At 40.4% G+C, this 27909-nt stretch overlaps 1 protein-coding gene across 2 annotated transcripts; it reads right to left on the bottom strand.

The window, feature by feature from the left end:
• LOC121860740 (sodium/potassium-transporting ATPase subunit beta-like) lies at positions 1–27255 on the bottom strand. 2 transcript variants are annotated; one of them, XM_042358073.1, is made up of 7 exons: positions 27098–27255; positions 6806–6952; positions 6172–6291; positions 5882–6063; positions 3112–3231; positions 2223–2385; positions 1–1076 (listed from the first exon to the last, which is right to left on the bottom strand). In XM_042358073.1, the coding sequence occupies exons 1-7, from the start codon at positions 27210–27212 to the stop codon at positions 973–975; spliced, it is 951 nt and encodes a 316-aa protein (XP_042214007.1). In that variant the 5' UTR covers positions 27213–27255; the 3' UTR covers positions 1–972. The 2 variants fall into 2 exon arrangements, with proteins under 2 accessions (XP_042214007.1, XP_042214006.1); XM_042358072.1 differs by lacking the exon at positions 27098–27255 and adding an exon at positions 26687–26827.
• Between the last annotated feature and the right edge of the window lie 654 nt (positions 27256–27909).

Here is a 27909-nt window from a genome sequence, read left to right as displayed (position 1 = left end):
TTGGAGATGTTACGATCTTTATTGCTCAACAACAGAACAATTGTGGAATATCCACCATTTACCAAGATGGACCCAATTTATATTAAGAAGGTTAGCCTGCCACCCAACACTGATAAGTCAGAGCTGCCACGCGTTGAAACTTGGGCGTTTGGGCAAAAATTTTTATGTGAATTTGGTTAAACATGGGTAATTTATACAACATACATTCATTCAGAGCTGGGACTTACACTTTCATTGGAAATTAAAAATCAAGTTAAAATAACTGTCACACAACACAAGCATGATCATCTTATTCTCACTTGGGCATCTGGGGTTATCTATTACATAGCCACAACCAATAACAGGGCAAGCTGGAAATTGCAATTTGCATATATATATATATATATATATATATATATATATATATATATATATATATATATATATATATATATATATATATATATATATATATATATATATATATATATAATAAAACACACTAGCATCACTATCTATCACGTTGGGTAGCAGGTGTTGGTAGAGTCGATTGCACGAAATATAACTATATCTTCTGCATATAAGACTATTTACATTAAATCTAAACAAAGGAACTGCAACAGGACTACTAGTTATGTCTGCTATGCACTGCAACATTCCGCAGGATTAATCACATTTACACAATAATAACCATCAACAATTCCTTAAAATAGATGTTCTTTGTTGTATAACCACAAGATAAGGAAATTATAATACAACACCTGTATCATTTACCTCGTTACCAAGTGTAGGCTCAACGACAGTCTCGACCATTTTACAATAATTTCAGATAATTTACAACAATCAAATTTTACAGTTACAACAACTTTCCTGACAACACATACATAATAATTTAAATAATACATATGAAAGGTGTTAAGAAAAAACCTCAATATTCCTTGAATGGGTATTTGATGTCCAGCCCACCCAGGTGTGGTGTGAGGTGAGGTTCTACTAGTCCTTCAGCAGCTCGAAGTGCACTAGACCAAGACGATTCTGGCGATCATGCTTGATGTTCTTGGCCCAAGCACGGCATTCAATGTTAATGAGAACATTAGCTGTAAAGTTCAAATTACGTATTTTAGATAAAGGAAAGGCAGTCAATGTTAACAGTATAAATTTTGGTTATAAAATACAAAAAATCAAGATATGGGAATCGCTCTTATATTGACGACGAGAAAATCGACTGCAGAATAAAATGAATACACGAGAGAAAGGCATACAGGACTTATGACACTTATATCTAGTAGATTTTATGCATGTGGAAGAGTGTTATGTGATGGGAGACAAGAAACCGCTGTAAATCAGTGAAGTTACATAACACAGCAGCTATAAGATAAGTAAGATAAACTGGAAGCAAGATATTTTAATGTGTTGGGTTCATGAATTTTTACCAAACATGACAAGGGCAAATTCTTAAGTCATAGCGGTGTTGGAGAAAGGAAGGAAGAAAGAAAAACTGGGAGTGATACATAGCTAAGTTCACATTTTCAAAATAGCTGAACACACAAACTTAAGGGTGAAAAAATTGAGTCCAATGATGGCTCTCATCATGGCTCTAGATCTGAAGAGAGATACATTATGGGTGTAGTTGTATTACTGTACTTGGTTTATTTTTTGTGGTTAAATGTGAAAAGATGGTGATGTAAGGGTGATCTAGCACCCTGGCTTAAGTGTGGGGGTAAAGCAAAGAATTGCATAAGTGAGCAAATCATAAGCATGGTACTGGGAATGTTCATAATCCCTTACAAATCTGGGCTAGGGGTTTCATACTACAGTATTAAGGGTTACAAATAACATTTGAGTTCAAGTGTGGACAGGAACCGATTCTGAAAATCTATTGGGTGGCTCTTTAAGACATAATGCAAAATGAAGCTATGACAATTAAAAGGGTAAAGAGCGAGTGCTATAATATGATGATAAAAGAACGGTAGCCATGTCAAGTGTATAATCTGCTGGTTCAGAAACTAAACTTGACAAAAGGTACATTTACTGGGAACAAGTTATGTATCTGGAGGTAACATGCATAAGCATACCACTCAAACTTACTAATTTTTCCAGTTAAATTATACACAGTAATGAAATATATCAGAGTATAACTGAACAGTCTTTTAGCTATTTTACAAAAAATTAAAACTCGACCTGGCAAACTAGTGCATATTTTAAACGGTTGATGTTAACAGTAAAAAACTGAGGTGACTTACACATAGGCTGGTCAAACTGAACTGCTACAATAGGAGGAAGATAACCAGGAGTGTGCAAGTATGGGAAAAAGTATGCTGGGAACCCTTGCCATGGGGAGTAGCGGATGGGGCCAATGTATTCCTGGTCAGCTGGGTTCTCTCCCTGACATGACACCCAGATCATCTGTTACAATTGAAAGAATGAATTAATGAGATTGACTTTTAAACACATTCAGCAAATAAATATAAAGAGTACTGCAGTACACACGCCTGTTGCCATACTCGACTCCTGACTTAAGTTGTTGTCATACAGTCCCCCTAACTGTTGCAATACTGTAGATATGTTCAGTAATGGTACTATCCTTACATAATAAAGCCCCAGAATCCAAATGAATTAACCCAGTTGCTTCACACACACAATGCTTGTACAATATGTGGAGTCTTGTAATTAAAAGGCACTACATCATTTACTACAGTGTGAGAGATTAAAGAAAGCCAGTAATGAGTCTATTTCTTGAATTTAAGCAGCCTACATTAAAATGTAAAAATTAAGTTCTCTTCAACTCACTTTACAATGCCCTCAAAATGGTGAATATATTCATAAACACTGCTGGATTAAAAAAAATTTTGAAGATAATGAAATACTATTTTCTTGCAGAATATAAAATAATTTACACAGTTCATTAATTTTAGTGAAAGCTGGTTTTATATATTATTTTACTTACTATTATAAACTAAAGCAGATATAACAAGTCTGTTGATAATTTTATATTGGTTCTTTTACTGAAAACAAAGTACCTGTACTGTACAATAATGTATCTTGATTCTGAAAAGTGAAAAATTATTGTCACCCAAACATTCTAACTGTAAGACACTTGATATGAACTGAGCTGTGATATTGAAGCTGTACCTTTGGGATTTTACCCTGGTTACTATCCATTTTCTCTCGAATGTGATCCTTCAGTGACTTGGGCATCCCCTCTGGCAGTTCCTCCATGGTCTCGTACACATCTGGCACCCACTTAATCATCTGTAATATATTTCAAATAAAAGATCCACCGTTTACATTTGAAGGGCGCCACACACATAATTCTGGGCAATTTTGCAAATAAATGACATTTACACACCTTTATCACATATGCTGTACTCACATAAAATGCCAATTTGGGTCTGAAAATCTGGGGCTTGCCTTAAACTCAAAATAATTGGTTTAGATGAAAGTTTGGTAAAATGTAAACATGGAAGAAAAAAAAATCAACATTACTGTGAAACAAATTCACACCAATTTAGGTAAGGGCAGTCAAATAATAATCATCCAAGAATTCAGTTCACTGATGACAGAACAGAATTATCATTGAATTAACATTCAGTACCAGACCACTGACAAGTGTCAATTGCAGGGAGTGACCTCTGGAGTTACGGTACAAAGGAACTACTGGAGGATGTATGCCAGATCCAGGAACCAAGCAAAGTCAGAGTGTAGAAGAGCTGAAAAAGAGTTCCAGAGGCAGATTGCTAGCGACGTCAAGTCAAACCCAAAGGCTTTTTACCGCTACGCAAAGTCGAAATTAAAAACGCGAGTAAGCATATCGGACCTGAGGCTTGAAGATGGTAGTTATGCAGATTCTGACCGGGATAAAACAAAGGTGTAGAACAATTTTTTTCATCGGTGTTCACAAGAAAGGATGCAAACAGTCATCTTGCATTTGAGGACAGACGGTTTGACACGGAGCTGACCCACATTGTGTTCTCGGACGAGGTTATACGAAATAAACTGTTAAAGTTAAAGATTCACAAGAGTCCTGGCCCAGATATGGTACACCCCAGAGTGTTAAGAGAACTGTGTAACGAGCTTGCAGAGCCCCTGAAGATCCTGTCCTGCAAATGCCTGGAGGAGCAAAAGGTCCCCAATGACTGGAAGATGGCTTATGCGAGTCCTATATTCAAGAAGGGCGATCGACACTCCACGAATAACTTTTGACCAGTGAGCCTGACCAGCATTGTGTGCAAAGTATTAGAGAGCATCATAAGAGATGACATGATGGAATGCCAACATGGTTTTATGCCAGGAAGATCCTGTTGAAAACAATTACTCAAGGTACTAGATGTTTGGACTCAAATTCTAGAACAACGCAGAAATATCGACATATATACCTAGATTTTGCAAAGGCTTTCGACAGTGTACCCCATGAAAGGCTGAGAATTAAAATGGAAGGGTACGGGATTCGAGGAAGTCTCCTAGCATGGATCAGAGACTTTCTGCATGATGGCAAACAGTGTGTGGTGATGAATGGAACAAAATCATCACGTGTACGTGTGACTACGAAGTACCACAGGGCAGCGTATTAGACCCTTTTGTTGTTCGTCTGTTTTATTAATGACATGCCAGAAGCTATACACTCCTCTACACAAATGTTTGAGGATGATGCCAAGTTATTTAAGGAAATTAAGAACCACAGACTGTGAAGAGCTGCAAAAAGATCTCTCCAATCTTCAAGAATGGTTGAGGAAATGGCTGCTAAGATGCACTGTATCAAAGTGCAAAAGGATGCACCCGGGCTGCACCAATAGTAAGGAGGTGTATCACATGTCCCAAATGGACGAAGAGACTGCATTATTCGAGACCGAATTTAAAAAGAATCTGGGTGTGTATGTTGACAGTGAACTGAAGTTCTCGGGCCATTATGAGAAGGTGAATCGGGCAACAAAACTAGTAGGTCTTAAAAGAAGGTCGTTTAGATATATGGATGGCCCGTCACTCGTCACGATCTTCAAGAGTGAAGTGCTTCCCCATCTGGAGTGTTGTCATCCCGTCTGGTCCCCGAGGTATGGTAGAGACTGTCAATTGATTGAAAATATCCAAAGGAAGGACACCAGATAGGTGCCTGGTCTACAGAACCTCAGTTACCTAGAGATTGGAGCACCTGCAACTACCTAGCTTATACTACAGACGTGAGAGGGGCGACCTAACCGAAGCGTATAAACATCTCGGGGAGGGGGGGGGGGCTACTCGGTTGAATGTACATACCTGGAGCTGCTGGGCGAAGGTCACAGCTCAAGGCTGAAGAAGCCACAAGTCCAGAAAATTGTGAGGGCAAATTTTTGAGGAGTGAAAATTGTGAGCTCATTCAAGACCAGACTTGACCAACACCGAAGCAGGTTCCGATATATTCAGGAGTCAGTACATGCCCAGTATCTAGCAACAGTGCGTACCAGAGACATGACCGACCGCCCAAGTGGATAACGAGCCAATCAGTAGTGAAGAGGATAAAAGAAAGTAAAAGTAGGGTCTGGAATTGTACCACATTACACAATAGACATTTCATTGTCTATACAGAAGAAACTGATCAGAAGGGAACATTTTAATGCAAGTTTTAGAAACCATCAAAGGACATCAGTAAACTACAATTAAAATAATTTTGTTGCAAAGAATTGCCAGCTGCAACTTCTTCTGGCAAACTATTCCATTACTGTATTAGAATTGACCCTATGAACCTATATTTCTTAACTTCTTAAGAAATATTCTTTCAGCAATATCTCTTACATCTTAGTAATTATTTAGAAATAATTCCTACAATCAATTTTCTGATATTCAGGTAATTATCAATTAATTGTTTATTATTTTTTCTCCCTGTAAATAAATGTGCCGGAATTTGTAGAGAAAAGATTTTTCAGGTCACCTTATTAAGCTTGAGGAGGATGCAAGGAGACTCGCGATTGTAGCCCCAACTCTCAGACTTCTTGCACTTGTCAGTCAGCCATTTATCCTGGAAGGGGCACACAGTTCCTTCTTCTGGCACTTTACCACTGGTGCAGTCTGTCACATGCTGGCCTGAGATCTGGTCACTGTTGCCCTCGTAAGCTGAGGAACAGTCAAACATATCACTGCAAGGCTTAATGTGGAAAATCTATAGCCAGACAAATGACCATTATTAAACTTTTCTACAATAATGAACATTATGCAACTTACGTTTGATGAAATCATTAAGGGATTCAACCCAATGCTTGATGTCATCATTGTCACCATTTTTGTACCAAATTAATGTCGATTCTACATTCTTTTGCCGTGGCAGAGGTCTGAAACCCATGGCTGAAAAACAAAAAACAATCAACAATTTACTTAAGGATAAAAATATTAAATATTTGTAAAGTTAAGTATGTGATAACTAGAATTATGAATACTAATATGCTAGACCCAAGCAACACTACAACTAACAACAGTGAGAAATTTTTAAAAATTAATGAGCAGAAAGTATGAATGAGCACACTTTTGCACTCTCCACTATATGACTTATCACTATAATGCTCTTATTATGTTTGGGTCTTCATTTGATCAAATCAAAGTCATCATTCAGGTTTCCTGGCACAGCCAAGAATCTACATATCAAGAGCCAAGAGGTGAAGAATCATATCCCATTTGATGCTGTCAGTCATGTATATAATTGCATAAAACAACTTTGGTTGTTGGCATCTTTTCATAGAGGACTTGTAAAAAATTGCCTTGTTGGTGTAGCTCCTCTCCACATGAAGGGAGCCGACAGGCCTCGAGTAATAAAAGTTGAAGGGGAGTCGTGAACACAAAAGGTCCTGAAATAAATTCTCACCTGGGTTCCGAAGGAGGGATCCACCATCACCAGGGGTGTACTTGGGGAGATGGTTGGTGTCTAGTGTTTGGTAGAAGACAGCCATCATGATGGCAAAGAAGCCAGCCAGGCATGCATAGAAGATAATGTAGAACACTCCAATCTTAACTGTAAGAGAAAAAAAAATTTTAAGACACAGAATAAAGCTTACATTAATAATGCAACATCATTAAGTCAAAAGTATAACTTGCACAAAATCAAAAGGCTACAAATACATATGCCTTACAGAGATAAGAGGTACTGCACTGATAGATATATACACTGTACTATACTGTATATCAGAGAAGTTACAGAATGTATAGGATAACACTACAGAGGCCCAGTTTCATTTTCTGAGATCAATACCTACCTACAGTATACCAAATCCAAATCAATCCCGAGTAATTTATTCTTAATATAGTACCTGTACACAACAAAGTTACTACAGTAAAACTTGATCACCAATTTATCCACTTTCCACCTGATGTCATTTCTTCATGATCTGTTGCAGCCTCTCCTCAGTTTCTTTTCCCAGGGGTAATTTCTTACAACTTCTTTCCCCATGTCATTACTGGCCTACCCCTGGCTCTCAATCGCCTCCACATTCAAACTCGTACAACTAGACTCGGTTGGCCTCTTCGATTCTCTATGTGCCCAAATTACCCGAGCCTAGTTCTACATAAAATCTACTCTCAGTATCTAACTGCTCTCTTAGCTCTGACCAGGGTTTCCAATCTTCCAATACCATATCACATTTACTTAGCTTTACACAAGAATATATACCACCACGACCTATTCCTGAAGCCTATCTACCACAGCACTGAAGGTGTACAATACAGAACGTAAAAACTAATGTAACAAGACAAGAGAATTCAGGGCACAGTACTGTATCTAGGCTGTACAATGAGCAGTATGGTAAGTAATACGGTGGAGATCTTTGCAGGGAAGAGTAATGGAGACGGCTTTGTAAGAACTTTGCATGGGAGGATAGTTATGAAGTAGGCTTTGCATGGGGGTATGGCATGGAGATGTACTGTACCATGCAGAATATACTGCAGAATGTATGGAAAGGAACCCAACCTGGACTACAGCCTAGATATCATGGGGATTGAAGCATGGGGGTAATAGACTTCACCTTTTTAATTTGCACACATTTAACTTTTCCAGATATGATCAGTGCTAAATAAAGTTGACATTATGATTGCAATACTGTCAATTTTATTTTTGCTAAGAAGACTATGGTATTTCCCCTTGAACCCTTAATAATAAACACACAAAAAGGGTTTATTTGATGAAGAACATAGGATTGTCTCTACATATATAAAGCATTTGATTACTATTTTTATAATAAACAAAGTACTGTATGGCACAAAATATTGCCATTCCAAAAAGCAGGAAAGCTAGGGAGATGACTCACAGTGCCCCCTAACATGACAGATAAAGCATGTGGAGTGTATCAAGGTGTGTCATGGTCATAGTAACCAAGTTCATCTCTGGACAGACCAGATAGTACAGTACTCCTTTACTACCAACCACCTCACCTGTACTTTAAATAGCTCTTGGCAGTACTACCATCACACCAATGCCAGATTTTTTTTTCTTGGGTGCGTGTGACTTAAATGATCAAGCTTTTCCATCAAATGAGGTCCACAGTCTGTGATTAGCTTGTACCATAAGATCTTCACAGATGATATACAGTATTTGTAACAGGGGTAAGCTTTTATAATTGACTTAACTATTGTAACGGTACGAGTTACAATTAATTCCCTACTTATCTTACTTATATTAGTGAATGAAGTGTATCATCAATTCTTTAATGAACAATGTTAACATCCTCATTAATTGTTCTGTCTTGAGGGATAAGAGAACAAAATTGTTACTTGTCCAGCATTTGTGGTGGAACTCCAGTAAGTTATTAACTTACTATATATAGGTCAGGGGAAGTTAACTTATTCTTATTTTATTAAGACACAGGCCAATAGTTGAGTCTACAGGTATGTCATGTCCCCACAGTTAGCTATTACAGTACCATGAAAGGACAGCCTCACTCGTACAATTACCAGGATTAACACTTATGGACTGCCCTTGTCAACCTACACTGCTGCTACCTCACGGCTTTTTAATTCCTCACCTTACACACACCCAGATTGCACTCCAACTCAGTTTTTCTGAGAATGCTCACCCAAAATTAACTGTTATTTCACCGTCCAATCACCAGATCTTTCCAAACCTCATAGGACTGCTCTTTCTGCATTAGGACCTGAGTGACACAGAAGGGATGGTGTCTATCTAAAGAGAGGATTTCATGTGACTACAAAAAGTGTGTGGCAATTATATTAAAGAGAAACAGACAGACAGACACCCCAGAGACAGAAAAAAATTGACAGAGAAAGAAAGACTTGCTATACACTCAAGGAAGACTTCTTTTTGGATTCAATAACTATGTAAAAGTTGGTAACATTTTGTTTTTAAAACGAACGAACGTACGTACGCACACGTGTGTGTGTCTGTGTGTGTGTGTGTGTGTCACATCTGCCACTGACGACTTTAAGAGCTTTGTTGATACGGCAGAAGCACTGTCCTGAAATACTATACAGTTCCCACAATGGTTGAAACAAGACTGTAGGAGGTGGTGGGTTACAAAGACAAAAAAAGGCTATAGCTGTAATATTTCTGCAGCAAAGGAAGAAATATAATGTAGGTTGTGGCGTGAAATAGGGTAGCGTCAGTGTGCTGCGGGTCGCCGGTGACGCTACGTTGAGGTTGGCTCCCGTCCAACTTGAACCCGCCTTCTCTCGCAACAAAATTTACCATCTCGTTCTTACCAAGATGGGCATCTATGTCTTCCGATTCAACTTCTGTCACCTAGGTAGAGAGTTCCTCCGTATACTCCAGAACATATTACCTGTACCTACTAATTGGTCACTTTCGTCGTATTAACTCATCTCCTTTAGTTGATAATCATTCTTCCCTTTCTCTTCACCAAATGTTGCTTCACTTACTCTCTTCTACAGGTACATTAACGGGCAATGTTCGCTGGATTTGGCATCCTGTGTACCGCCGGCAAGGCAGTGGACTCGTAACACACGTCTTGCCCGCGGTGCCCACCGTTTCTCTGTGGATGTCGGACACACTAGAATAACCCGTTATAGTGCATCCTTTTTTGCTCACACAAACTGAGGAATGCTCTGCCTTGTTCTGTTTCCATACTCATACAATCTGTCTCGCTTAAAAAAGCTGGTTTTCCGGCAGCTTCGTGGTGTATATTAATATAACCATTTTCTTTTCTATTTTTTTTCGCCCCCTAGGTCCCGTTGTGGGTCGTTCAACCTGTTTCCGGGTGGGCTAATTCCCGTAAAAAAAAAGTGGGGTGGTTTTACGATTAACAAGAAATATTTAACTCGAAAAATCTTATCCAAGTTAGGAAACGATGTTACCGAAAATTTATAATCAATACTTTACTATTGTATTGTTACTACTGTGTGTGTGTGTGTGTGTGTGTGTCTCGGTACGCTAGTCATAAGACCATAAGGAGCCTGCAATAGGCCGGTTGGCCTGTGCATGACAGCTCCTGTCGAGAGTTACTACCACTCTATCGTTCATGAATTTATCTAGCCTCCTTTTAAAGCTTTCCTGCATTCCAGCACTTACTACAAAGTTGCTTGTTCCACTCGTCCACCACCCTATTTGTGAACCAGTTCCTTCTTATCTCCCTCCTAAACATAAACTTATCCAACTTAAATCCGTTGCTAGGAGTCCTATCCTGCTCGGATATTATAAGAACTTTATCTATATCTCCTTTATTGATTCATTTCACCCACTGAAATACTTCTTTCATATCTCCCCGCACTCTTCGTCTTTCTAGGGAATGCAAATTTAGTTTCTTCAACCTATCTTGATATGGAAGGTTTCTAAGTCATATTGAGCCTTAAAATGTAATTACTATACTGTAACATCATATACGGTACGGTAAACTTTGATGAAAAATAATTCATGTATAAAATTTGCTAATGGATTTACAATGTCGTTAATTATCAAATAACCAAATTATAGTAAACTTAGATAAATTAGTAATGGTGTATTAAATTGTAGTTCGTATTATGATTATCTACAAGATCGTCCGTAACTATAAAAAAATGGGGGGACTGTGCTGAAACTTTCTCGGGTATTATTTAGTGTCATAAAAAAGGTGTGCTAGTTTAAAGGTAATAATATCAGTGGCCAGACAGGCACCAGTTCAGTTACACCCAAAACAAACTACAGTATTGCCAACTACTATCAAAGGACACTCATCTCGTTTCATGCTGGAAAAATACTGCATCTTGAGCTTCAGTGGTCCCTTAACTTGTACCCAGAAGACAAGAAAAATGGATTTGGTGATATAGAGGGATGATTAACGCAAACGGACGAGGGTACGTACACAAAGAAATATCAAAATAATAATGTTTACACCAAATGTAGTCATGGAAAAAATGTGTGTCAGTCCTTCGTCCCTTACATGAACCTGTTCAGGAGTCTCACGCAGGACGACTCAGGACTTTTTTTTTCATGACTGTACGTATAAAGCCAACAGATATGCACATTAAAGTCTCCCTTCGATAATGATACAGAAATCTGAAGCCTCATACTGGAAATGTTAAGCACATGACTTACAATACAATATACAGTGAAGACATGGATCAGCTGTAGCCACACAACACACTCGCCAGTCAGCTGAGTTGTCGCAACATTGATCCCTCACTCGCCCACCCTCCCTCCCCCTTCTCCGCCTTGACCTCACCACCACACCCTGCCTCCAGTCCCCCACCCCCCCAACCTCCTTCCACACCGTACCATCCACCAACCCCCTCTACACCCCTCCACACCACACCCTCCCACCCCTCCACACCACATCCCACACTCCTTCCCCCTCCCACCCCCCACCTCACCGGCACCACCTTCACAGTAACCGGCTCACACCACCACGGTCCACCACTGTAGAATCCTGACTCATCAGTTCTAGGAAAGTGCACACAATGCTTGCCTGCCTCTACCAATGCTTATGCTCCCACTCTCTCATTCTGTCCCGCCACAACTTCTCTCTCATGCTCCGCCACACCATTATTAGTCTCACTCTCATGTGCTCTACCACACCACTGCACTGTTCTCTCTCGTGCTGACAGGCCCACATCACTACGAGCTCATTCTGCTACACTCGTAACACTCCTTCACGAGATAGGGGAGGAGGGGACAAACGAGCGAGGTTTCACATGAAGTAACAGAGGTCTCACACAAGCTAAGGTCTGTGTACACAAATGCGGTTGTGGTAATGGCTAGGAGGCAAGGAGAGAGTCGAGTCGGTACAACACATTACCAAACAAAAAAAAATTTACAGTACAACCTTGCATATTGTATTGTAGTCTTATACCGTATATATACCATGTACTAAATGCTTTCCTCGCTCAAGTTGTAACCCCCCCCCTAGCCCATAATTGTAGTTGTGACACTATCCAGATCATTCCGGTTTGTACTCCTTGTAACTTCTTCAACAAAGAACGGTTACAAAATTATCACTCACAGTATAGAAAACCTTCGTTCACAATATGATCAGATTAGAATATTTACGAAAAAAAATCAAAGTACCTAACAACTTTCTCAGACATCTGCTGGGGTACAGGCTAATCAGACATCACCCATCACTAATATTAACTAGTGACACTGATGAATGGTATTAAAGGCATCAAAAGACAAAACCAAGAATACATTTTTATATTCTATAAACAACGGAAGGCAGTAATCTTCGAATAATATTATCAGACTCGATACATGGCATCACCACTGTGTTCGTACTATTGCCTTCTGGGATTTAAGGAAGTTTACTTTCAAATACATCAACTTTTTTTTACTACATTAGAGAATGTTTTAAACTTACAAAAAACGTGACAGTTCTTTTCTTAAAATATCTGAACATACTAAATACTAAATAACACCTTAAGGCGAAATTTTCCAGTTCCTATAAATGGATTGCACAATAACATGAGCTAACTCCAAACCAGCAGTAGTGACGTCTACCACTTGATCCAACCAGTGCAGCCTTAAAGTGTGACGTCATGAGGCTCCAGCCAACCACAGTTGTGGCCACATGTGATGTCATGGTAAATTTTAAAAGGTACAGAAGCTGTCCACCAATCACCGTCGAGCAGGTGGCCATGTTTGCTGCAAATCCCGAAAACGATTTTATCCGTGACCTCGGGACGAAACCCAAACAATTCAACAAAATATGGAAAACTGAAGGATAAATAACACTCCCTAAAGGAGATACCGCCATAGGTGTCACATCGGAAGTGTAAACTGTCTAAAAACTGCAGCCGTTAAGATACTTATCGTACACCGGCATGATGTATACGCTTTAAATGTCTTGGAGCAGCGTCGACTTCCCTAAGTTTTTTTATAGTTTGGCAGAGACTATTTTAAGGCGACTTGCCTAACCCATTACACCACTACACTTACGCTGCTTTAAATAACTGTTCGCCAATGAAACACGACAAAACTCGAGTAATGGAAGGACATACACCGATGCAGAGCAACAGTACACACACAGGATATTGCTTATATTCCCATTAAACTTGTCTTCCTGCTGCTCCAAGGAACACTGCTCTAACAATAAAACTAAATTTGGATGGAGAGAGATAATAGGGGGGTGGGAGCTGCCAGATACATAAACTGCTTCAGTAATCAAGAACATTAAAGGGAATGGAGAGAGAGAGAGAGAGAGCTGGGGTGTGTCACAAGGAACAAAAAAGTAACCGCACTGGACCCCACACACCCACGCAACACACCGCCTCCTTCACACTACTCACTCTCTCTACTAACTATACTGTACATCTGTGTGTCCCATAGTGCTTCCTTTCTCTACCCCTCTTCTCCCTCTCTCCTTATCCATTATCCTATTTTACATTAATTTATTTGTACCACCTCCTAACAGCTATAACATGTACTGTTTATGGCAGTGTGTGTGTGGGGGTGAGGCTATGCATAACCAAACCTAAATCCCATGACTTCAACGTCCATATTTTCCAAAGTTCTCACAGCAAAATATTCATCCTAACTAATGACACTTGCAGTCACAACCTCTCAATGGCGCTACAAATCAGAGGTTAAAACGGGGTCACCTGAACACCGACTCAACTACCATGGTTAAGACACTTACGGTGTTTACTGTGAGCATCACCTCGTGGCGTGTTGATCACCATGTGGGGGGGGGGCTTCTACCGACCCCTTAATGAAGTGATAAGCAAAGAGCTTGTCTGATAAAGCCGTAAGCCACCAGTAGTGCTAGCCGCCATTCACCACCTGTTTTAACCTCACCCCGTCCAGTCTCACTCAACCATGATACACTCACTACCAGCTCTCCACCCACAATCAGTCTTCATTCACTACCATCGGCCGTACACACGACTCAACCCAATCCTAATATTTATAACAGGTCAAGTTGGAACCTAGTAGGTTTAACGGTTGAGATTAGCTCAAGTTAGACCCGATTAGGACCGAGCCTCAAGCCCAATGGTTAAATCAGTCCAGGTTGGAGCCACCTAAGTGAAGACCTCACTGAACTAGCCAGCCTGCATGTTAGCCAGAAGAGAAACTTAAGATTAATCGTTTCGTCATAAATATAAAACACGCGTTAAAGGTTCCAAAACTTAACAAGTCTCTCTCCCTCCTCAAATGGTCTCCAAAATGCCAATTGTACTCCAGCGAGGGTCACCACCAATTGCCAGTAAGTAGTTGACATTAAGTAAAGAGCAAGTGTCTCGCGCCACCCTAATATTTCCCCACCTGGAAGACAACAACCCACCCCTTCAAGGAGCCTCTTTTAAAAGACACTAAACCTAACCGAGTACAGTAGGTAGAAATCAATATAAAGGCCAATATGAGTGAAGGAAGAGTGGGTCAACCTTTGTATGCTCCACTAACCAAGGCCAAAATCTGTAAAGGTTATTAAGATGCCAGACAGACATGTCTACAATGACGCCACCAACCATGACCACACACCTACCTTGTCTCGCTCAAACACACACACGGGTGGTTACGATACCTGCATCAGAGAGGACATGGCCGCTACTCTTGTACTCGTGCGAACATGAGAGGACGGGCTACTGTTATTAATAATGGAGTGGAGGGTCTCTGAGCCTCTTGTGACAGTAGTCATTTGGCAACACTGACACGCTTGGCATACACTACTACGTATGAACATTCCCACTAGCTCATCTATTTCAGCCTCACGTACATTCTCACTGACACCAACAAACACACTCAGCCAGGGACTAAGCCTTAAACACACACTCTCTCACCCAAACCTTCTGTGAGGATAAACAAACAAGGTAACCAATAATATCAAGAGGTTGTTTATTTTCGAACCAACACCACCGGTAAGTACACCGTAACCATAATATGAACAGGAGAAAAGATAGTCAATGAATATAGAGCAAAAAAGTAAGATGATCAAGGTGAAGAACAAATAGAATAAGAAGGTGAAGAAGAAAGACGAAGGAGACAAAATAAGAGGTCATGAGAACGAAGGAGAGGACAGTCGGCAATGATCTTCCTAAATCGTAATAAAAATTCCTTGCCATCATTACTGGGTCTAGGGACAACCCTCACACCCCCTACATTAACATCACTAATTTCTCTGGTCCTGTGCACTCAACCCGAACCAATTAGCAGTTTCCTGACGCAAGACATCTAGAGAAGAATGTAAAGCAACCCCCTGATTAAGCAGACCAGCAGCTACACCATGGGTGTGGCGTCATATGTACGTCACTGGGGGCGTTCTAAATATACCAGCTGGGCGTGTAGCAAACTTAAGTGTCGACAAAAATCTTGTCAACACAAACAAAATCACAAAACGTGGCTATCTAAAAATATGGAGAGTGCATCATATTTTGCCGTGTAGTGAATCCACTATGTCCGAGACCATCACCAAGTTTTCTTATCGATGTTGACAACATACCCCTGAAAACGTTCACGATCTGTAAGCGGTGCAGAAGTAATCATGTGACAGGCGACAGGAGGGTGACAGACAACGTGGACGGTGCAGGTGAACAACATGACTCATGATCCATCCCCACACTGGTAGAATAAGGGAGAGTAGTTGTGAAGAATATCAGCGGTCAGATCTGGGAGGACAACACCGGCCAGGTAGCCCAGTGAGGTGCGTGGCCAGTGTTTAAAATGAGGCGGAGGGGAGGGACGGTAGTTCACTATCTCCATCCCGAACTACGTGGCCCGGGAACGGATAGTGGAGAGAAAGATAGAGAGGGATGTGTGAGGCAAGACCGAGGTGTGGGGAGGGTGGGGAGTAGGAAAAGATGTTAGGTCAGGCGCCACACACACACCGGCTAGTGAGTGACTCAACATAATACCGTACAAACAACCAACAATAGTTAAACAACGCGATGACGACATTAATTAGGCTTTCATTAGACGAGCCATGAATGATAGTAACCGGACCAGGCACTCCACAGCCAAGGGTTTAAATTACTCTGAAAGACAGAAAATGGCACCGTATATATTTCAGTTTCGTCTTTCCAGACACCAAGTTTGCTTATTTGTCTAAGAGAAACAAGATTGAGTGTACCTGGAACGGTCTTCTGGAAGCCGGTTACAATGCATTATTTTACTCCCACATAACTACAATAATCCCTACCACCATCAGTACGCTGCCTATAACTGTTCAGAGGTACCTCACCATTCGCATGTTAACAAGGAAACACCACACTGATCTTGAGTTAACTATACTGGTGTATATTGTAGTTAATACTGATACAACATTAACAAACCCAACACGGAGGTCTAGTCAGTTTTGAAAGTTACAGACAAACACGCCAAGTAATGCGTGTGATTATAACACAAACCACGACCAGGAATTTAACATTATATAACCCCAGAGCCATGTTATAGCCTGGAGATGTAATTACAGTAAACCCCAACCCCCTCTCCCCATCTCTCTCTCACTCACACATTCTCTCCCTCTCTTATCACTCTCACATTCTCTCCTAAACACAAGTTTCTTTCCCCCCAAAGATCACACAGTGATGATAAGGGACAGCGTCTCAGCCAGAGGTGAAGTGATAACAGAGGGTGGATGAGCCGCGGTCTTCAAGTCCTTTCACAACTACTGATAAGAGTAAGAGAGGTACTAGATAGCAATGTGCCGCCCTGATAACCAATGTTCCAAGATACACTGGAATTGGTTGTTCCCAATCTATTCTAACTCAAACCCAATCTTTTGCCTCGTCTAATCAAACCATACTTCACCTAAACTATCCTAACCTAATCCTGCAGGCTACTAACCCAATCTAACCTCACCCTATTTCTCCCTACAGTAAACTATGTAATTGTGAAACTACAAGATATTTTGTGGGGCATCAGCTTTAGTAAACCAGTTCGATTTATTGATACATCTTAATAAGAAATATCCAAGCTTAAAGAAACTATTCCAACTAAATCGAAAGCTCAGTCACAAGGCGACGCTGGGCTAATTCCCACCGTGGTGGAATAAATAATGCCTAGCTGGCAACTATAAACGTCTCCGACGATTGTCGCCTGAGGACCACCGGGAATCCACTGTAAACCCAATTCGTTATTAACATCGCACTAGTTACCCCTCTGAAGATAGTCATGAAAATCACCCCCACCCTCCCAAAGAAAAAAAAATCCCGGTAATACAAAATCAAAACAATTTCTCACGAAAAACATCCCACAATCCATCTTCTCAAGAGGACGAAAGTCTATAAAACCATTATATACAGTATATCCACACACCGGTCCAGTGACGCCAAGTAATTTAGCGGTTCACCAGGGCATGAGCACAACACATCCCCCCCACAATGTTACAACAAATTACTTCCACCAATTACAGTAAGGTACCCATCAACACAGCACTTCCTTCTTAATATAGGATCCTCACATAATACTTTCGCATCAAGGCGACACAAGTGACGAAGAACAGGTCACTGGCTGAGAGAAGCTGAACTTGAAGAAACATCTCGCATATGAAAAAACAATCAGTCAAGTCAGGAATGGCGGGCACCGGGATGACTAAGGCAGACTAAAACACCATATCCTGTGTGGCCCGAACAACCTGCAGCTAAAACAAGGAAGATGTCTTCCTCCCTCCCCCCTTTAACCCTCCCCATCACTTTCAATCTCTCCCCGTGTCCCACAAACCTCCCCTCCTCCATCCCTTCCTGTAAGCGGATATAATTATGCAAGTAAACCCCCCCGACCTCCCCTCACACACTATACTTGTATGTTATGTGCGAGGGCCAACATCACTAAATGGATGCAGTTCTCTAACACCCTACATCAGATGTCGTTCTACTCGTCAGGAAAATCTACGAATTACTGATCATCGATCCTCAGACATCAAAGAATAATGCAGAAACGTCCGACCAAACTCAATAGATATGAGAACCTGTACAAGAAAGTTAATAAAGGGACAAACATGGCGTCGAAGTTGCTCTGAGACTATCATGTTCAACTGCATTTTCCTAAATCCCGCCAATGGGGAAAAACTTATATTTATGAATCTTGAGAATGTAGATTCTCTTTGGTACTGAAACACCAGCATGTACAGTAGACTTGGCAACGTTCAGTCAACCAGCGGCCCAATTTTCCGTATCTAACCAAAGGATGTTCTTGTTAGTAAGGGATGGGCTTTTTCTATGTGGCTTAAAACAGCTAATGGCTTATCTCCTTATAACCACCATTTTACTAATTGGGGGAAAGTCAATATTGACAGCCATCTGTGCGAGGGGTGAGTCAGTGTTACCAAATATTGACTTCGTGAGGGAGGTACGAGGGATCAAGCTCGTTCTTTGTCTGGCTTCACCGTACAGTTGTGATGTGAAGTGTGACAATAAATGTGTAATACTCGCATTTGTTTTAATTTCCGTTCTCTGCAAGTGTACCTCTACATCCATCCACCTTTACCCGATACATAACACCACTGCAACTCAAGAAGCGGGACTTAACCTATCTCACTAACACAACACGCGCCACCTAGTACAGTAGCGGAGTGCGAACAGTGTACATCCTCGCCGTCTACACACACACAGTATACACGTCAAAACAATGAACAACGAAGAGCTCTGTAAGGTGGGAGGGGAGTACACGCCAGTCCACCTGCGCATCCCTACACCAGAGGGAGGACAAGCTAACTGTAGTCTGGCTAACAATAGGGAAACGGGAGGGGAGATATGGAGACAGGTGTACACGCCAGCCCACCCCTTCGCTAGAGAGGCGAGGGAGTGTTAAGGGAGGGGGGAACGTCTGGAATAAACTGAGGACCCGGGGCTATTTATGGATTTAGTATTTCAGCGAGTGGCGGTGCTTCCTGTGTCACTACCCCCAGACAAAATTCCAGTCTAACTAAAACAACTTTATACCACTGGGATTTTGTCCTGTGAAAACCCGTCCGGATACGACTTCATCCAACGGGTTAATAATCACGTGGAAAACTGTCTGGTGGGATCTTGTCCAATAAGAAAATTTCAAGACTGTCCCCACTATCAATTCACCTCGTACAACAGGCCTCACCATCCACCCTAGTAACCACCACTACATCTTCACTAGTCAAGCTTGGCAGCACAGCAACGTAACACGATGCGGCACTCGCTCGACCTCTGGGACCCCTAGAGCGAGGCTAGGGACCTCTCTCTCAGTCTCGTATATTTTGCCGTTGAGACTCTAGGCACGATTTTCTTTAGTTGTGAGCGTTAATCATATGTAGTCATTTTCTATACAAGACGAGACAAGTTAGAAATCACGTGGACCATAAAGTCGAGGTTGACGCAAATATGACTTCTGATCCTATACAGGACTTTCATAGCAGCTACCCTGAAGATCAACTCTTAACCATCCACCATCACCCTCCACACGACAGCTGGCACTCTCTTTAACCACCACCCTCATTTTTTTATAAAACATCATCCAGGGTCAATCGTTAACCACACAATACATCAACATCAACCTTCCCCTAACCCAATCATTTAATGCTACCCAGGAGTCTGGTCACGGTAGTAAGGTACACCCTAGAATAACATTACCTAGCTGTATAAAATGGCCAACATCACCTCATACAACTCGTCATAACCAAAAGACTGACTACACGCATCATAACCCTCAGTTTTTGTCTCTTTAACAACTCCAGTAATAAAGTGACTTTATTCACCTGCCTGGCTATAGTACTTATTCCACTTTTATTCTCGACTACATAAGTTCACCATCCCAAAATTATATTCTTATTCCCGTAAAATGTTCGTAGGCACTATCCTCCCCATTGCCTTTCAGTGCCATCTCGAGAGTACACCACAAATAATAGCATACCCTAAGCAGGTCATATTGATGCAACATGTATATAGACAGTGCAGATACTGAATTGAAACATTTATTTAGCCAGAAAAAACAGATACAGGGTGGATAACAATATTAACATGGCCGAGCCAGTTGAGAACCTGAGCTCTCTTAGGCACCTGACTGTACAAATGGACAGTGCATGTATACACTGCACATGGGCATCACAGGTAACAATGTACAGACTGTGCAGGTACACAAGCATTGGTAAAGGGCAAGTCAATTCGACCAAGGATAGCTCACCCACCCCTCTCCTACTCTGCTGAAGGGTATCAAACACAGGTGATCGACGAAAAACACATTAAAATCCCGCCACACCAGTACCGGCCAGCCGTAGCAGGAGACAATGGGAAGGAAGGTCGGTGTGAGGCGGTTAGTGGTGCGGAGGAGAGTAGAAGGGAACAAGCCGGCTGTCCCGCGACAATTCTCCATGACTACCAATAACAACGCCACGCCCGGAGACCTGCCGGCCCGGCGACCACTTCTACCGGGTTTGATCAATTTCTCTGTTTTTTGCCCGACTTTTCCAGATATGTTCTGCCACCCATCCCCCTAGCACTGGAGATTAGCGACTGTCCCTACACAACTAATAGCTTTCAACTGCTTATACTTCAAAGGTATTTATTGAGCCTTCATAGCCGACTTTATTTAACTGGCTGTTTAAGATATAACAAAATAAGGTCTAAAAATAACATCAGTATTACACTTAGACTACTGTGCCTAAATGAGATATGTTCATTAATTAGTACCCAATGAGAAATCAGTATAATTCTCATATTTCTGGAAGCCGACCGTCAGCTTTAAGCCAAATGTCAAACGATGCTGCACGCCTATCTAGTCGATGGGGGGGGGGGGCTATTCTATTAAATTTGTTAAGTAAATAAAATGTACATTAGGAAGCGATCCCTGCTATAGATATTTGGCACTGATCTTTATATTTTACTGTATCTATTTATTCATAAGTTCTTACATCATTATTGTATATAAAAGGACAGGAAGTAAAAATGGCGACCCACACACTCCAGCTCTCGAGTCATAACAAGATTATTCGCGCGTGAGAGATGCAGCTCCTGTTTATCCAAGTGGAAACTAAAAATTAATTCACCCAGCTGGTGACGACTGAAAATATCAGTCTTACGGAAAAGGAGTAATCCACTCTTTTGTTTGGACTCACGATCTTGTTCATCCTAGAAACACTATTAAGCCGGGCCAAGAGAGTAGGAGCCGGGGAGGCAACGAAAAAGTTGTCCAGGCCAGTGACCTTCTTTAGTGGTAGGTCTTGCGCTAGTGAAAGTGAGTCCTCTCTCTCCGGCCCATCCATCACTACCGCCCTTAACAACAGCTGCCTAACTACTGTATGAACATCTGAAACCAGAAATATCTATATTCTGAAATCAAGAAAAATGTTGACTATACAAGTTACACATACGTTTACTTTATATAAAAATGTCTAACCAACGGAGCATAAAATGCAAAGCCAAAGACCTACGTGGCCTTCACAAGACTAGCACACAACCGCACTACACACTGTACTCGCAAATACACCATAACGTACTGAATTACCGCCAACTGCACTACAATACGACAATTAAAAACAGACCATTTATGTCAGATATACTGTCCTCTATTACTGTTACTTATCACAGGCATAACATCGTCTCACGTGTACCATATTAGATTCACTTGACAAAACCTGCACATTTTCATTAAAATACGTCACATGCATAATACTTAAGACAATGGAACCTAAAACATACAATCAACAAAATAGTTTCAAATAAAGTACTGAAACTAAAAATTTTAGAGCCTAGCAGTCGACGGTAATACTGTACTGTACCAGCGTCAGCCAAACTCACCTAAAACCACACAGGCAGTAATTTCCGTCTTTATGACTTGTACCTAGGTATATCCTTGAACAGCAGTCAACCATGATGCAAGACATTACTAAGATCCTTGAGCAATTCTGAAAGTCTTGACTTCTAGAGCAGGGCTCCGATTACCAAAGATTCATACGATGAATATTCCTTGTAAAGGACAATGCAAGAATGCACCTAACAGGCTGAGTTTACTTAAGCAAATAAATAACATACAGTACAGTATATTTCAAAAAATCTATGTTCATTTCGCCACTTAAAAAACACCAAGTGAACTTAACATAAGTCGAGTACAAATTCAAGACTATTTTATGTGCTTCAACTAAAGTAAATCCCTGGTCTATTTTTGCACTTTTAGTTACGAATATGAATCATAGGAATTCTTTCAACTATGGCTCAGTTCTTTGGTCATGAGGCAACTTTCTACTCTCCAACAAGTCAGTCTGTTAGCGTTGTCATGCTAAACTTTATTCAATTGTATTATACTAAAGGATATGTGAAAGCAATAGTGTAAACTATCATAGCCTACACGATTTGTTTTCTCAGATATAGTAATACAAAGTAACATTCAATGACGATACTCTATTGAGAAGAGCATTACGGAAATCTCAGAAACTACAAATAGGATACAGTGCTAAGGTAAATTATACTACCGCTGTATAACTCATGTTTTTATAAAATTATTGGAGGAAAATCTGTATGCGAACTGGGCTGGTTGCGTGTCAAACCAGACTGGTTTGTGCCTGTGGGAGGGTGGGTGGGGAAGGGAGCCACGGGTCAATTTATCGATATGGTGACCCAAGCCGGCAACTAGGTGGGGTAGACTGCTGGTCTCCTTTTTTTATCTCATTTGTGGTTTTGTGGATGATGTGTTTGATTATGGATTAAATGATGGGAGTGGTGAGTGATGGGAGTGTAGAGACTGAAGTAAGGAGTGTGAGGGGAAAGATGGACACGAGTAAGAGTTATGTAAATGGCATGAGTGAGAAATAGTGTGTAGAGGAAACAAAGAGAATGATGAATATGTGTGGGTAAGGTAGGAGAGGTTAAAATAATGAGGGAGATTTAGAACATGTGGAATGGAAGGAAGGGAATGAGATACGTAACTTTTCAGTATAAAGCAAGATATGTTACCTCCTAATACAGTATTGCAAAGTAACTACTTGTTATAACTTCTGACACACTGATCCTTTTGAAACCAGGACACTGATGCCAAGGAAATTTTAAAAGAGAAAACCATCTCCTAACCCCTTCACCCAATGTCTTGTAAAACAGTCTGAATTTACATTATCCACAACAAATCTCTTAAGTTAATCCTGGTGCAGAAATTTTTGTAGCCCCCAGTAGCAATACATAACCCAAGACCAGATTATGTAATAACAATATATCTTATCTCGCTTATCTCCGCATTACTACTCAATACAGTATAGTACATTCAGTCTGGAAGCTCCCAAATGTACTTACGGCATATTCAGCCTCCAACGGGGCACTCCAATAATATGTATAACAGCTCGAGGATTTTTAAACCTTAACAGGAAGGTATAAAACTACTGTACTGTATATATATGCCTAAGTACAAATGCAATGAAATCAAGTTTATTCATACAAAATCAAACCACAGTTTAACAGGAATTCTGAAAGTCCAAAATCCTTAAATGCCAGAGTTAAATATTATTATCGAACTACAATACTGTACAAATCTCTCCCGAAACACACAATACAGTACTGTACTGTACTGTACTTAAATTACTATAAACCTTGTAAACCAATAACAAAAATTAACATCACTTAACAAATAGAATCAACCAGCACTGTACAGTACCTGTATACTGTGTATTGATCTAACATACTCCATTTCCAATTAAACACTAAAGAGATTATGAAAAATTTATTTTAAAAATTTTTATAACTGAAAATACTGTAGTCTTAAGTACAGTACAGTACTGTAATGTTCCACTAAAAACTATTCACGTCTACAGGTCACATGTGATGCACAACTGAGGAAGCGTTCAAATTCCAAAACAGTGGTGGGAAACTGTTTCATACATTGTCTTCCCCAAGTCAAGGCGAGGGGAGATGACCCCTAGTTCAGGGTTTAGATAAACCATAGCCCACCATCACAAAGAACAAACCCCAAGTCAGAGCCACTTGCAGAAAGCTTAGTACAGAAACATTTGATACAAACTCCCTTTCTTACATCCTGAAAGACAACCTTAAACCTAAAGAAACAGGAGGTAACAAGAACAGTCATGAAGGACATCCTGTTTATCCTGACCAATAATGAGCACCTTTGTTCAAGTGGATAAATGGCAACCCCCAGTCCAGCATTACATTGGGAGCTCCTAATCTGCACTTGATGACCACTGCAGGGTAATTTTCACTGTACAGTACTTTAATTAATCCTACAACAACAAGACACACAAAAACTAAGACGATGGTCTACAGGCTACTCTTTCAACATTTAAAGCTGACGAAGTTCAAAACCAAAGAGAAATTTTATTGTTTATGATAATATTCATTACTGTATAACACTTATTTCAATAACATTTAGTTAAAAGACATGTGAACTACCCTTGTGAAGCTAAATATGAAACTCAATCCATAATTAAGACAATCTCTCTGTACCTGTATGCAGTAGGTTTAAGTCACTGAAGAACACACGGCCCTTATTCCAATCTCATGCGTTACAGTACTGTACTTAACATTACCTTAGATGCCAAACTAACACCCTTGTCAGGCACATGACACCCACTTTTAATACAGTATTCCTGACCAGTGGTCAAGACTTTGATGCCAACCCTGAGTACAGAACTCAAGTTCAAATCCTGACTATTGGGAGAAGAGTTGGGATTGACAATTTTTTTAGAGTAGGAGCTGGATGGTGGAGGCTGGGGAGTCAAAGGTTCTCTCCCATGCACAACATAAAAGGTTTACTAACTGTTGGTGGTACAGCAGTAATGGGCATATCTCATACCAATATATCAAGGGTTCAAGCCTGAGTCTGGATACATGTGATAAGGGTGTTATCCAGTGAGCCCTTACCAGACACCACAGGTTCCCAGGACTCTCGTTTCCTCTTATAATAATACTGGATAGACCAACTGCCTGAATGGTTAGTAAGCTGATAAGTGGTGAAAATGCTAAATAAATTAGATAATCTAAAAAAGAAAAACAGATTGTCAACCAAGACACTACAGTAGTTGGAATGCTCCATTCAAAAGGTTATTAAAGATATAATCCTTATTTCCATTTAACATGGGTACAGTACTGTTCACTATAGTGCTTTTTTTCTCAGCTGAGAAAAGATGCCCCGCCCCCTCCTCAAGAGTTACAGCTGATTGGCTGTTGCAAATCTGTTCGATTTTGTCCTGAAGTAATGATGTATTTCTAAATGAGTTTATTCATAATCGTTGGCATGACCATTTTTTACGAGAAAGATATTTAGCTAAATTCTTATAATTCTTGGGAATGGTCTTGAGGTAAGAAAATACTGTAGTACAGTACAAGTATCCCTCGCTATACAGTTAATTCTACAAAGCTCAAACGAATATTCTATTCAAACTTTCTCACTAAACAAAAGCTTTTCTCACAAATATGGTGCCTTTAGGTATAGTACAATTTCTATTTTATTAATTTTCTAATGTGTTAGGTACAGTGCTAAATTATAGTACAGTACAGTAGTTTGGTAAGAATTTTGTTTTCTGTGAACCGATTTTGTACAGTAATTGTTGGTACTGTACAATATTGGGATTTTCTTGTCATTGGGAACTGAACCAATTTTTTCAAATAAGTTATATTATTAGACATGACTATTCACTTAACGAATTGTTTTCAAGGAACCTAACCCATCCGTATGAGGGATACCTGCAGTTATAATCTATATAACAAATTTCTTAAGTTATTGGTTAACCCGTGCCCCCATTCCCGAGTAGCTATTGACCGTAATTAACTTTTAGCCCAAAGTACTGCACATACCAAATTTTGCTCGACATACGTATTTACTTTTGTCTACGGTTCATGTTAACTTTAGGCCAACAATACATACTGTATTAACTTCCAAAAGTACAGTACTTATCAATTCTTCAGATCAAAGTAAATAGAATCGCAGTATGTACTGTATATATATATACCTGTACATCGAGTCACTTACTGTACTCCTCAAGTTTATCAGACTGATTACATATTGGTCAGAAAAATGCCCCAACTGGCCAACACCACTACTTCACATGATTGGTTGAAAAATTATGTAATTGCCAGGTGGAGATTCATAATCCCAGGTTAAAATGTTTTATTAGTTCGATTAAATCTCAAACCGTAGTCAATGTATTTCTGTGGCAGAAACTCAGAAACGACTTGACCCGATCTAATGAGACAAGCTAAATATCCTTGAACTGGGGAAACACGAATATCTCAAACAAAAAATAACTGGTCACCTGTGTTACGGATGCTGCGACACGATTTTACACCAGTATACCCACCTGAGAAGTTAACGACAAGATAGTCGTTTGATAGCTAACGATATAAACATAACATTTCTGGAGAATATAACAACGTAGAGTGCAATGACCAGCATGAAAAACCCTTTAATACTCACACCATGACCCTCCTGTACGACCAAGAAACTGTCTAGTTTCAGAATTCCACAAAAACTTCTTTAAAGTCTTGTCTTGGCCCGTGTAGAGCCTGAGCCTTTCCTTGTCTTCGTCTACCATTTTGACTGTGTGGTGGGTGATGGTCTGGGGGCGACTGTGTGCGAGACTGTTAGGGCCACACCCCCGGTCAATGCGGCACCCCCCAACATTACTCTGACCCTACCACAGCGCATGCCTGACCCGGCCACCACAGGTGCATATATCCGCAGTATCCATCACACACCTTAGTTCGCACCTGGCCACCACACACTAAGGTCTACCTGCCATCAATGGAAGTCTTCCCTCATACAAATTTTCCCCATGATATCGATTTCCAGGTATACCTTAACCCATAACTCTGGTTTGATACTTACACCATGATGCTCCGGTACGGCCCAGGAATTGTTTGGTATCGGAATTCCATAAGAACTTCTTAAAACTGTTATCGCGATCCGCAATGTTTTTGTAGAGACCGTTGTTGTCCCCCATCGTGGCTGGCTGCTGCTCGACTGTGGCGGCGACAGTGGCGATCAATACCGGGTCGCCTCGCTCGCCCTCCGCCAGGCTCACACGCCAGCACCCGCTCAACACACTATAATTATCGGCCGGATTTCATTTTACTTTCGTTTTGTTTTTCTTTCACCGTTCAAATATAAAATATCCGCATATGTAATTGATTTAATTAATATATCAAAAGGTAGTAAATTTTAAATTATATGATCGATAATTTGTATTTACTGTCGAATTTAATAAACTTTGAAAAGTCTCTTTGTATTATATCAACGACCGACACAATGATAAGAAAGTGAGTCAATATAAATGAGTTATCTATACATCTATTTAGTATAAATTTTTACATACTCTCTCATTTATTTCATTTAAGATATCAAATAAATTTATTTTGGATTATAAGAAGATTTATTCAGCATAAAAATTATCTTATTTTGTATTTACGAAATTAAAGGATAAATCGTATTAAAATCTGACTAGGTAGTCAATGAAAGTCTAGTCGTGTGCCCCTCAGCTATAGCTGCATAGCATAATTATCGTAGGTGAACGTCTTTGCAGGCGAGGCTTATGCAGTTGACACGGCAGTTTTTTATGTCAATTCTCGTTCTCGATGAGGATGATTCATGAATAATGAAGTCGCTGCAGTTTACATGAACTCTGCAACGGTGGCCATTAT

Source organism: Homarus americanus, unplaced genomic scaffold (genome assembly GCF_018991925.1).
Source record: "Homarus americanus isolate GMGI-L3 unplaced genomic scaffold, GMGI_Hamer_2.0 scaffold23617, whole genome shotgun sequence".
Lineage (NCBI taxonomy): Eukaryota > Metazoa > Arthropoda > Malacostraca > Decapoda > Nephropidae > Homarus > Homarus americanus.
Note: the sequence above shows the minus strand (reverse complement) of the source record. Positions and strands in the feature narration are given on the sequence as shown.